Source organism: Drosophila willistoni, unplaced genomic scaffold (assembly GCF_018902025.1).
Source record: "Drosophila willistoni isolate 14030-0811.24 unplaced genomic scaffold, UCI_dwil_1.1 Seg185, whole genome shotgun sequence".
In the NCBI taxonomy this organism is placed as follows: Eukaryota; Metazoa; Arthropoda; class Insecta; order Diptera; family Drosophilidae; genus Drosophila; species Drosophila willistoni.
The window spans coordinates 28557-41710 of record NW_025814146.1 but is presented as its reverse complement, the minus strand read 5'-3'; the positions used below and the strand labels follow the sequence as shown (position 1 = coordinate 41710).

The window sequence follows — 13154 nt, the reverse complement described above, 5'->3', positions numbered from 1 at the left end:
AATTGTTTAATATAATATATGTGTAATGAAAAAAGGAGAAATGTCTGAGTAGAGTCTTGTCTATGTGGGGGTGAGATGACGACGGGCTAGTCCACAGAACATGGGGGCTGCCAGGGAGTACGGGGCCCAAGGTAGGGTGGGTAGTTCCTAGTTAATATACCAGCTAATTGTTAATTCCATAGTCCATCTTCCCGTCCGAGTGTAATGTTTTTTGTATAATTTTTTGTTACCCGATTAATCCATCCATCGAGGTCGAATCCATTCCTGAGCCATGCGAGTTAGCCGGTGATCGATGATGGATTGCAGAAGAAAAATAATCGGATCATAACCAATGGCGCCCAATTAAAAAAATAAAAATTTAGACAAAGAAACAAACGGAAGAGTATAACAAATTAAATGTCCCAAGTACTGCTAGCATTAAGAAGGCATAGCTTAGTCTAGTTCTGAAAAGAAAGAAGAGAAACAGATCCTTTTTAATATTAAAGTAGCACGATATAAGACCAGATACTTATCTAAGACCAGAATCAGCATAGAAGCAATTCAGCCGTGAACCGTGGAGATTTCAAAGAAGAGATCACATAGATGTCCGACCTGAAATGATTTATTGAAATGGTAAAGGTCAATAGTACGGAATGATGAGTACACAGGAAATTAAAATCAAACAAATAGGATCAAGTTCAGGGATTAAAGTTCTGGAATCATCTCACCTCCATTAACAAAGAATAAATAAAAAGAAAAAGAAAAAATAGAAACAATCAAAGCATAGAATAAATATAAAGGAATGTCAGTAGAAGAAAGAGATAGGATATCAAAAATCAGAAAATTTAGAAGAAGCTCGGAATACTTAAAGAATAGAGGAACAGAGGTAATGGGTCCGCCAATAACTCGATCCCAATCAGAAAACCGTGCAGACTCACGAATTTCAAACGTTTCACCGCCGACAGACTTCAACATGTCAACAGACCGAAAGATCAACGAAGAGGATGGGTGCCGTAGGGGCAGCGGGGCAATCCCAAAACATAATATGGGAACAAGAATGATTCACCAGGCACCAGAAGGTGGATCATATATGGGACCGGAAAACCCACGGCCAGCCCTACCGACGGAAATCACATCGGCTATAAATCTAGCTGTAGCACAGGCGGAAGAGACGTACCGAGCGACAATGTCAGCAGAGAACTCTCGATTACAATCACAAATTCGCCAGGAGATGCTAGATTTTATGAAGCAGATTCGGGAGGCGGTTCAAGGAGCGGCTCAGCAATCCACCACGATGAGATCCACCAATGTCCAAGGAGATTCAATCCATCCTACAGAAGCCATAGACCAACGAGTATTGGAGCGACAGCAACGTGAGAATCTGGAAAGTCCTCCACCACAACAATCTTCCTGGCATTGGCCTGAAGATACGAGGCAACAATCTTGAGTGCCAATAACAACGGAACAGCGTCCCGAAATGGTACATCCGAGAAGATGGGGTCTGGTTTTTGATGGAGGATCAAAAGGAATGCCAGTAAATGAATTTATATTTCGTCTGGAGCACTTACAGACGGTGTACCAAGTAAGTTGGGGCGAAGTACTGCAAGATTTCCACTGCTTGGTAGAAGGGCAGGCCAAGGACTGGTACTGGATGAACGTACGCTCGGCAGGACCAGCAGATTGGCCAAATATGAAGCACGCACTGCAGCAGAGATTCCAGACGCAACGATCAAACTTTGAGCGGGAACGTGAGTTGACAGAGAGGCGACAAAGGACAGGAGAAAGCGTGGATGAATACCTCCAAGCGATGTTTAGCCTCCGATCACGCTTAGAAAGCAACTCCTCGGACCATGACCTGATCAGAGTAATTAAGGTTAATATCAAAGACAGTATATCAAAAATTATTTATCCAATATGGATAACAAACCTGGAGAAGTTGCGAGAGGAATGTCATGAGGCGGAGAGACTCTTAGCAACTAGATGGTCTCGTGTAGCGGGAGGAGCGGAGCAGAGGGATCGGCATCAACTACATGAAGCGGTTTTGGCCGAACCCGAAGGTCATGAAGTGGAGTTTGTTGAAGCGGTGTATAAGCCACGCGAAGGCAGCAAGGATCGGCCAGAACTCGCCTGTTGGAACTGTGCGGAGAAGGGCCATACATTTTGGGAGTGCAAGAGTGTAGTTCGCAAGATATTCTGCTACAAATGCGTACTACCAGGAGTAGTGTTACCCAAATGCCCCAAATGCCAGGCGGGAAACGCGATGCGGAGCAAAACAAAGGAGGAGTTGCGCTCAATGCCGCGGAAGAACGAGTGAAAACATCCAAAAATTGAAGCAGTGTCAAGGCAAAAGGAGAATCAGGCATTCGCTACGGTAAAGATGCAATAGTTTCACGTAGAAGGTCTGCTAGACACGGGAGCTTCAGTGAGTTTCCTGGGCGACGGATGTGAAGAGCTGGTGAATAAACTGGAATTAAAAGAAAAACATCTTACTCGAAAGTTCAAACGGCAGGAGGAGTGAATCATGCTATAACGGGAAAGGTGGATGTGCATATTACGTATCGAGGTAGAATACAAGAAATGACGCTGTACCTGTGCCCGTCACTGCGTCAAAGGCATAGATTTCTGCCGCAAATTCGAGCTCGCACCTGATCTCTTGGGAGTAGAGGAGTTGTCCATCGAGGATGAGGAGTTTAATTCCAAAAAGGAGCCGGTGGAACCACATGTCCTCAACGAGACGCAACAAGAGGTCCTGGCAGAAGTCTGTGAGAAGTTTCAGGCGGACTCGGACGTACCACATTAGAAGAGCACACGATCCAACTGCTGGATACAGTGCCAGTGAAAGAGAGATTCTATCCAGTATCACCACCAAAGCAGAAGTTGTTGTTCCAAGAGGTCGACGAAATGCTCAAATTGGGAGTGATCGAACTGAGCGAAAGCCCGTGGAACAATAGGGTAACATTGGTGCAGAAATCTGGGAAAAATAGACTTTGTTTAGATGCACGGAAATTGAATAAAGTAACAATCAAAGATGCTTACCCGTTGCAAAATATTGAGTCCATTCTGAGCCGGGTGGAGGATACGATCTTCATTAGTAGTGTTGACCTAAGGCACGCGTTCTGGCAGGTAGAGTTGGAGGTGGAAAGTCGGAAATACACGGCGTTTACCATCCCGGGACGCCCGCTGTATCAGTTCCGCAGAATGCCTTTCGGGCTTTGCAATGCGGCTCATGGATAAGGTCATCCCCCAAGGCTTGAGAAGCCACGTATTCGTATATCTGGATGATCTTCTGATTATATCCCGCACATTTGAAGAGCACATGAAGCATCTGGAGGCAGTAGCTGAATGTTTGAAGAAGGCCAATCTAACTATCGGATTAAAAAAATCAAAATTTTGCTTCAGATTCCTTAAATACCTTGGATTTGTGATCGGAGATGGAAAATAAAAAACAGATCCCGATGGAAAATAAATAAAGCGGTCACGGAAATTCCATTGCCAAACACCGTGAGACAGCTCCGTAGCTTTTTAGGGACGGCCGGCTGGTATCGTCGATTCGACCGATTGCCTGAAATCAAAAGGAAAATTCAAGTTAACAAAGGAGGCTACCGAGTCATTTAATTTACTAAAACAAGCCCTAACCAACGCTCCAGTATTAGTACATCCTGATTTTAGCCGCAGATTCTTCATTCAGTGTGATGCGAGCCATGTAGGATTGGGAGCCGCCCTGTTCCAGCAGGATGACGAAGGAAACGAGAGGCCTATCTCATTCTTTTCACAGAAGCTACGAGGAGCCCAGTTAAATTATACGGTAACGGAGAAGGAATGTTTAGCAGCAGTCAAGGCGATAGAGAGATTCCGTCCATATGTAGAGCTTATGCCGTTTACCGTCATCACAGATATTCGAGTCTCCAGTGGTTGATGACGCTGAAAGATTTAAATGGGAGATTAGCTCGCTGGTCATTGGCATTGCAGTCATACGATTTCGTGATAGAGCATAAGAAAGGAAAGGACAACGTTGTGGCAGATATGTTGTCGTGAACCGCGGTAATCGAGGAATTGAATTTTTTGGATTTTGAGACTACCGAATTTGAGAGCGAGGAGTACCGGCAACGATACAAGTGCGTGCTGTCCAATCCAGATAAATTTCCGGACCTACATGCAGAGGACGGATTGGTGCTGAAGAGGATGCGGATTACCGATAATGAAATCGGGGATGTGGCGTGGAAATTGTGGATACCAGAGGCATTGACCCATACACTCATACAGCAAGCGCATTATAGCGAAGAGGCAATGCACGGTGGAGTCGCACGAACGCTCGGCAGGCTTAAACAGTTTTACTATTGGCCACGAATGGCCGTGCAAGTCAAAAATTACATTGCTGCATGTGATACGTGTAAGGAGGCGAAACATACCACGCAGACGACCAGACCAACTATGGGAGCAGAGGTGTGCACGTCGCGGCCGATACAGAAGCTGTATCTGGACTTCCTGGGCAAATATCCACGATCCCGAAAAAGTAATGCCTATATTCTAATAGTGTTGGATCACTTTACTAAGTTTGTGTGGCTCAAAACTATGCCAAAAGCGACGTCCGCAGCGACAATAAAGTTCTTGAGGGAGGAACTCTTTAACACGTTTGGAGTACCGGAGATAGTACACACCGACAACGGGAAACAGTTTACCACCAAGGAGTTCGAGGAAATGGTGTCCCATTTCGGGATCACACATACGCGGACAGCAGCCTATTCACCCCAAGCAAACGCGTCGGAGCGGGTGAATCAGTCTACTGCAAGATTTCCACTGCTTGGTAGAAGGGCAGGCCAAGGACTGGTACTGGATGAACGTACGCTCGGCAGGACCAGCAGATTGGCCAAATATGAAGCACGCACTGCAGCAGAGATTCCAGACGCAACGATCAAACTTTGAGCGGGAACGTGAGTTGACAGAGAGGCGACAAAGGACAGGAGAAAGCGTGGATGAATACCTCCAAGCGATGTTTAGCCTCCGATCACGCTTAGAAAGCAACTCCTCGGACCATGACCTGATCAGAGTAATTAAGGTTAATATCAAAGACAGTATATCAAAAATTATTTATCCAATATGGATAACAAACCTGGAGAAGTTGCGAGAGGAATGTCATGAGGCGGAGAGACTCTTAGCAACTAGATGGTCTCGTGTAGCGGGAGGAGCGGAGCAGAGGGATCGGCATCAACTACATGAAGCGGTTTTGGCCGAACCCGAAGGTCATGAAGTGGAGTTTGTTGAAGCGGTGTATAAGCCACGCGAAGGCAGCAAGGATCGGCCAGAACTCGCCTGTTGGAACTGTGCGGAGAAGGGCCATACATTTTGGGAGTGCAAGAGTGTAGTTCGCAAGATATTCTGCTACAAATGCGTACTACCAGGAGTAGTGTTACCCAAATGCCCCAAATGCCAGGCGGGAAACGCGATGCGGAGCAAAACAAAGGAGGAGTTGCGCTCAATGCCGCGGAAGAACGAGTGAAAACATCCAAAAATTGAAGCAGTGTCAAGGCAAAAGGAGAATCAGGCATTCGCTACGGTAAAGATGCAATAGTTTCACGTAGAAGGTCTGCTAGACACGGGAGCTTCAGTGAGTTTCCTGGGCGACGGATGTGAAGAGCTGGTGAATAAACTGGAATTAAAAAGAAAAACATCTTACTCGAAAGTTCAAACGGCAGGAGGAGTGAATCATGCTATAACGGGAAAGGTGGATGTGCATATTACGTATCGAGGTAGAATACAAGAAATGACGCTGTACCTGTGCCCGTCACTGCGTCAAAGGCATAGATTTCTGCCGCAAATTCGAGCTCGCACCTGATCTCTTGGGAGTAGAGGAGTTGTCCATCGAGGATGAGGAGTTTAATTCCAAAAAGGAGCCGGTGGAACCACATGTCCTCAACGAGACGCAACAAGAGGTCCTGGCAGAAGTCTGTGAGAAGTTTCAGGCGGACTCGGACGTACCACATTAGAAGAGCACACGATCCAACTGCTGGATACAGTGCCAGTGAAAGAGAGATTCTATCCAGTATCACCACCAAAGCAGAAGTTGTTGTTCCAAGAGGTCGACGAAATGCTCAAATTGGGAGTGATCGAACTGAGCGAAAGCCCGTGGAACAATAGGGTAACATTGGTGCAGAAACCTGGGAAAAATAGACTTTGTTTAGATGCACGGAAATTGAATAAAGTAACAATCAAAGATGCTTACCCGTTGCAAAATATTGAGTCCATTCTGAGCCGGGACGCCCGCTGTATCAGTTCCGCAGAATGCCTTTCGGGCTTTGCAATGCGGCTCATGGATAAGGTCATCCCCCAAGGCTTGAGAAGCCACGTATTCGTATATCTGGATGATCTTCTGATTATATCCCGCACATTTGAAGAGCACATGAAGCATCTGGAGGCAGTAGCTGAATGTTTGAAGAAGGCCAATCTAACTATCGGATTAAAAAATCAAAATTTTGCTTCAGATTCCTTAAATACCTTGGATTTGTGATCGGAGATGGAAAATAAAAAACAGATCCCGATGGAAAATAAATAAAGCGGTCACGGAAATTCCATTGCCAAACACCGTGAGACAGCTCCGTAGCTTTTTAGGGACGGCCGGCTGGTATCGTCGATTCGACCGATTGCCTGAAATCAAAAGGAAAATTCAAGTTAACAAAGGAGGCTACCGAGTCATTTAATTTACTAAAACAAGCCCTAACCAACGCTCCAGTATTAGTACATCCTATTTTAGCCGCAGATTCTTCATTCAGTGTGATGCGAGCCATGTAGGATTGGGAGCCGCCCTGTTCCAGCAGGATGACGAAGGAAACGAGAGGCCTATCTCATTCTTTTCACAGAAGCTACGAGGAGCCCAGTTAAATTATACGGTAACGGAGAAGGAATGTTTAGCAGCAGTCAAGGCGATAGAGAGATTCCGTCCATATGTAGAGCTTATGCCGTTTACCGTCATCACAGATATTCGAGTCTCCAGTGGTTGATGACGCTGAAAGATTTAAATGGGAGATTAGCTCGCTGGTCATTGGCATTGCAGTCATACGATTTCGTGATAGAGCATAAGAAAGGAAAGGACAACGTTGTGGCAGATATGTTGTCGTGAACCGCGGTAATCGAGGAATTGAATTTTTTGGATTTTGAGACTACCGAATTTGAGAGCGAGGAGTACCGGCAACGATACAAGTGCGTGCTGTCCAATCCAGATAAATTTCCGGACCTACATGCAGAGGACGGATTGGTGCTGAAGAGGATGCGGATTACCGATAATGAAATCGGGGATGTGGCGTGGAAATTGTGGATACCAGAGGCATTGACCCATACACTCATACAGCAAGCGCATTATAGCGAAGAGGCAATGCACGGTGGAGTCGCACGAACGCTCGGCAGGCTTAAACAGTTTTACTATTGGCCACGAATGGCCGTGCAAGTCAAAATTACATTGCTGCATGTGATACGTGTAAGGAGGCGAAACATACCACGCAGACGACCAGACCAACTATGGGAGCAGAGGTGTGCACGTCGCGGCCGATACAGAAGCTGTATCTGGACTTCCTGGGCAAATATCCACGATCCCGAAAAAGTAATGCCTATATTCTAATAGTGTTGGATCACTTTACTAAGTTTGTGTGGCTCAAAACTATGCCAAAAGCGACGTCCGCAGCGACAATAAAGTTCTTGAGGGAGGAACTCTTTAACACGTTTGGAGTACCGGAGATAGTACACACCGACAACGGGAAACAGTTTACCACCAAGGAGTTCGAGGAAATGGTGTCCCATTTCGGGATCACACATACGCGGACAGCAGCCTATTCACCCCAAGCAAACGCGTCGGAGCGGGTGAATCAGTCTATTTTGACGGCGATAAGAACACATGTTGGCGAGATCACAGCTAGGAGATACAATACCGACCAGGACAGGAGGTGTGGAAGCGCAACTTCGTTCTCAGCGACTTCAGGCGAAATATAAATGCAAAATTCTGCAAAAGGTATTCTCGATGCAGGATAATGAGACCAGTGTGCAAAAACATGTATGAATTAGAGAATTACATGGATCCAATTGGGAGTTTTCCACGCCAAGACTTGAAGCAGTAGATGCAGATGCCTGTAGTTTTAGCCCGGCTAACTAATGATTGTGGCGGAGAAATATGATCGGCTGACTGAGAGAAGGTATCTCCCACAAGGCCCACTTTCACTCCTGTTCCTGGTAAGACCGAAAACCGAAGTGTGCTGTTATGGGCCAAATAATTGATAAACAACAAATACAGGCTGGTTATCGATGGGGCTGGCTCGTTAGCTAGAAAAATTAGCTGGGAATTTGGCGCGGAAAAAACCAAGAGAACCGAGCTAGTTCTGGGAGCGGTTCCAAATCCGGGAACAAAATTTGAATTTTTAGGAATCCTAAGAGAGTGGAGGAGTTGAGTCTTTTTTTTGGAAAAAAAGAGGAAGAGAACGAAGAAAAAAAAAGAGGAGTTAAGTTCTAGAAGGCACGTGGAGTTGTTAAGTTGTGCAAGAAGAAAAAAAAACCTGAAAAGTGCGTGTGCCCTAGAAGGAGCATCCCCACCCATCCTTGAAGACCAAAGAATTGAATGCGAGACGCAGGACGGACACACACAGGAGCCTTCGGACAGCCCAATTCGACGGGATATCCAATCGGCCACCCAGGTCCGGGGTGCTCCAGGTTTTTTTTCTCCATTTAACCTCATCATTAGGCCTGTTAGAATAAGTAATTGTATTTTGTTTATTTATATAATTTATTTAATTATATTTGGTATACGTCCCAGTGTACCCTGGTTAGGCTCAGTCAATATTGTAAAAAAAAAGTGAAATTGTTTAATATAATATATGTGTAATGAAAAAAGGAGAAATGTCTGAGTAGAGTCTTGTCTATGTGGGGGTGAGATGACGACGGATAGTCCACAGAACATGGGGGCTGCCAGGGAGTACGGGGCCCAGGTAGGGTGGGTAGATCCTAGTTAATATACCAGCTAATTGTTAATTCCATAGTCCATCTTCCCGTCCGAGTGTATGTTTTTTTGTATAATTTTTTTGTTACCCGATTAATCCATCCATCGAGGGTCGAATCCATCCTGAGCCATGCGAGTTAGCCGGTGATCGATGATGGATTGCAGAAGAAAAATAATCGGATTATAAACAAATTCGGTTAACTAAGCACCTGCTCACCCAGTTTAAATAAACGTTTGAAAAATAAGTGCAACAGTTTGAAGTGCATTTGCACTCTGTGTGTCAGAGTGTTTGAGTGTGTTGGTGTGTGTGTTACATTTTACCCAGTTTGTTGAGTTTGTTTTTGACTGCCCACCCGAAAATCCACTTTAATTACAGCTACAGTTTTACTGTCACTGGTCTGAGCAGGTTGCATTACAATAATGCAAATAATAAAAGAAAGATATTCGAACCAGTTTTAAAAGCGTTTATTTTGATTTCGTTTGCCTATCTGGTTTTTGGATTTTGCCAACATATTCAAACGAGTCATTCCGACATGATACAAATATGATATCCGCCTTTCGGCCAAGAAATATTTATGCTAATCAATCATTTCAATTTTTTTGTTTTGTTTTTTTGTGTACAAGGACACCTTGGCCCGACAATTAGAATGAGCAAAACTGATTTATATAGAACGTGGCCAACACCCGCACAAGAGGAAATGGAATGCCGTTGGCCAAATCAAACAACATTCTAAACCGAAGAAACCCGTTTATGAGTTGTATGTTACGTTTTGTCGTTGTTGGCAATTATTTTTCCGTAATTGTATTTAATTTGCCCAGCACTTCACAGCATTAAGAGAAGGGCTGGAACAAGAGTGCTGTAAAGGGGGTGTTTGGCGTTGTCTGTATTTGTATCAATAATAAATTGACACTTGACTTAAACTTGTGGGTGTGGATAACCACGGTCTATGTTCGCCACACTTCACTTTACTTCCTAGATTTTACTCTTGATATGAATATAGAGGTTTGACATTTTAATGATGGATTAATTTTGTGCCGAGCCCCATGAACAAATGGGTTAGAAATACACGAAAAAAACTTATATTTCTGGTTCATCCCTTTTCCTTTAAAAACAACTAATCAATAAAGTATAACTAATCCATGTTATTTTACACTTTATTGTATTCTTATCATAATGCTTTATATTTTAAATTTATATTTCTAACTAGCAATCCTCGGTATATGAGTTGTCTAAGTGGCCCAGTCATTTAGTCAACTGAACAACGAGGATCCGGGTTCGAACTTCTTCTGGGAATAAAAGTCTTTATAAAATAGGCTTAGTAAGAAATTTCGAATGATATAGAAAAATCGTATGAAATACAGAAATCTTTGAGAAACGTAACTTATGCAAAAAAATAAAGATTTTAAAAAGGATCGCACTGCAAGGGTATATAAACTTCGTTGCAGTCAAAGTTAGCTTATTTTTTATTTGTTTTTCAATCTCATCCTTAAAACTTTATAGAACAAAAGTGTACTGTACTTTTTGTATTTTTCTTTTAAACCACTTAAAGTTCAAATAAAATCTTCTGAAATTAATAAATACACAAACAAGTTGCCTCGCATGATGTTTGCCAATTATCTAGCATCATCAAATCATACGATTTCCAAGATTAAAGATAATTGTTTCTTGTTTAAGATGCAACTCAATAATTTGATGTTTTCCAAAAAAGAAAAAAAAAAACTTTCGAAGCGAAGAATGCCAACGAATAGAGTTTACCATTTAGCAACAAATTATTATAAATTATAGAAAGCTAATTTGCTGTACACTCAGTTATTGACGTTCGGCACACATACATACATACATGCATACACGAATCGCTGTATGCCACCTAATTGGTAGCACTTTTCTGTTTTGTTGGCACATGTAAAGCTTTTAGTGGAGTAGTAGACAAACTTTGCGCATTTTGCTCCTACATGCATAAATGTTTGCATATGTATATCTCTCTCAACCACCAGCTCGAGCTCCAGCACCGTCACCACCGCCCCATATTTGTTTAAACAATGGCCAACACACACACACACACACAAAGCGGGCGAAGCAAGTTAAAAAAAACCAGCTGGAGAGCTTTGGCGCAATAGTTTTTTTTTTCTTTCTGTTTGTTTCTGTTTTCTTTGTTTTGGTTTCTGCTCGCTTTTCGGTTTGTTTTGTGTAACAAGTTTGCATATGTAATTAACCAACAGCTAACGTTTAGTAAATATAATTAAAACTAAAATTGGAATGTAATCGTCTATTATTTCTCCCTCACTGTATGAGTTGTGTGCATTTCATTTATAAATGATGCAACAAAAAATTCTTCAATAAAAATCAAAAGACTTAGGCCACAAACTTGCCGACTAATAGAATTTCTTTCAACTCAATTTTTTTTTAGCTGATTCATTAAAACTTCTACATAACTTCCCTTTCTCTATCTTTATGTCTCTCTTTCTGAATATCTCGCTTGACATTGACCTTCATCGGTGTATTATTTTCTAATTAACAACTCCCCCGGGCTAGAAGCAGTAGAGAATTATCAAAGATATACCCTAACGATAAGTGGGTATAGTGCTTATATTGCAGAGATATCACGTCTATATATTTGCTCGATTTGTTGCTATGCTTTAATGTCATCTTAACAAAATTCAAAAGGTATGAAAATATCGTATGCAGTTAACAAGACATTAACTGCCTCATTACTTTTTCATGTGCCCAAATCGATTCAGCATCATTATGTCAAAATTCTTGCGACTTTTATCACTCATCAAAGACCTAGCCAAACCCTTCTTTTGATTGCCCTTCTTTTGATTGCCCTTTTTGATTGCCCTTGATTTGATTGCCCTTCTTTTGATTGCCCTTCTTTGGTTTGAGTAACATCAGATTTTGGACTTCCGCAATCTTGCGTCTTACCATAAGGATATAGTGCATGCGTTTAGGTGGCGGTAGATTATACCAGGCCAGACGTGAGAGACGACCAATTTGTCGCTTGCTGAGTCTAGCCACTTGACGAGCATCCATGGCAGCGACATAGTCCTTGTGGAAAAACTTATAGGGATGCAAACTTTTTATGTATTTTTTCATGTCTTCTATTGGTGCCACGGGCTTTTGCTTTGTAGGGCGTCTTGGAAACATGGTGCGTGAGAGTGGGACTCCTTTCTTCTTGTTAATATTATAAATACTAAAAATTTAGTTAAAACGTTGATAACAAATTTAGAAAATATTTTTTTTTAAGGATTTTTCAACCGATTTGTTTGTTTCTATCTTTCAGACTGAAATGAATTTGTAGTTACATTTTTACATTTGAGCAGTGACAGAAATCGATATGTATAATTGATTATAAGTTTAAGTCATATTTTTTTACTTGATAGCTTGAATAAGAAGTAGATGCACGAATATCCAAGTAAATGGTGGAAAGGTTTATCTTGAATAGACCCAAATATGTAATAATTAGGAAGTAACCCCAAAAGCTTTCCTAAGTTGTAACAATATAAAAAGTGTTTAATACGATTTTTTAAAGAACGTGCTTTATCCTCATCAATCGAATAAATCTGGTCTTGCGGGTATTGTGGAGCCACTTAAAAGCCATTAACTCAATATTCCACTGTAAATACAACTAGATTATAGACTAAAATCAGTTCTTTACCGACAAAGGCAGTAGGCGGGAGAGTGAAAAATAAAAAGTGAAAAGTAGGCCATGTCCATTTGCCTAGTTTACCTGCCTCATTTCCTACTTCCATATTTCACATTCTAGAAAATCGTGCTCGAGAGTATAGTTCTAATAATTAAAACAAATTTAAAGTAAAAATAAATTTCAAATAAAAATGCCCAATCCCTATTGGCCTAACTTTAACAAAAACGGCAAGTTTAAACAATTTGCCCAAAAACTGAAGGTTCCCAAAAAAATGGCTACAGATTGGCGCAGACAAATTATGAAGCCCAAGCCAAAGTGGAAGGATGCACCAAAATGTGCTAAATTTAATGCTCGTCCAAAATTCAAAGGTTTTAAAGCGGATAAAGTTAAACCTAGAACCAAAACGGAGAAGGCGGTATTTTCGCCTAATACGAAAGTAGCAGTGATTGCCCTTTTGGCCACGTTTCCCGTGAGGTACGCCCACTCACTAGAAGTCCTACTCCCAAACCAAGAGTATCAGAAAAAACATCGTGTGGCCGATAACGTAAAAAAAATGG

The 13154-nt window shown here is 42.3% G+C and overlaps 3 protein-coding genes across 5 annotated transcripts; 1 reads left to right on the top strand and 2 right to left on the bottom strand.

Annotated features, from left to right (window-relative positions):
- Positions 1 to 2345: 2345 nt before the first annotated feature.
- On the bottom strand, positions 2346 to 2942 carry LOC124461033. 2 transcript variants are annotated; one of them, XM_047012625.1, is made up of 2 exons: positions 2569 to 2942; positions 2346 to 2443 (listed from the first exon to the last, which is right to left on the bottom strand). In XM_047012625.1, the coding sequence occupies exons 1-2, from the start codon at positions 2774 to 2776 to the stop codon at positions 2346 to 2348; spliced, it is 306 nt and encodes a 101-aa protein (XP_046868581.1). In that variant the 5' UTR covers positions 2777 to 2942. The 2 variants fall into 2 exon arrangements, with proteins under 2 accessions (XP_046868581.1, XP_046868582.1); XM_047012626.1 differs by lacking the exon at positions 2346 to 2443 and adding an exon at positions 2469 to 2503.
- Positions 2943 to 5528: 2586 nt separating this feature from the next.
- On the bottom strand, positions 5529 to 5960 carry LOC124461032. 2 transcript variants are annotated; one of them, XM_047012623.1, is made up of 2 exons: positions 5753 to 5960; positions 5529 to 5626 (listed from the first exon to the last, which is right to left on the bottom strand). In XM_047012623.1, exons 1-2 carry the CDS (start codon positions 5958 to 5960, stop codon positions 5529 to 5531), a joined length of 306 nt encoding a protein of 101 aa, XP_046868579.1. The 2 variants fall into 2 exon arrangements, with proteins under 2 accessions (XP_046868579.1, XP_046868580.1); XM_047012624.1 differs by lacking the exon at positions 5529 to 5626 and adding an exon at positions 5627 to 5687.
- Positions 5961 to 7488: 1528 nt separating this feature from the next.
- On the top strand, positions 7489 to 8081 carry LOC124461034 (uncharacterized protein K02A2.6-like). Its single transcript, XM_047012627.1, has 2 exons — positions 7489 to 7910; positions 7991 to 8081. Exons 1-2 carry the CDS (start codon positions 7489 to 7491, stop codon positions 8079 to 8081), a joined length of 513 nt encoding a protein of 170 aa, XP_046868583.1.
- Positions 8082 to 13154: the final 5073 nt, after the last annotated feature.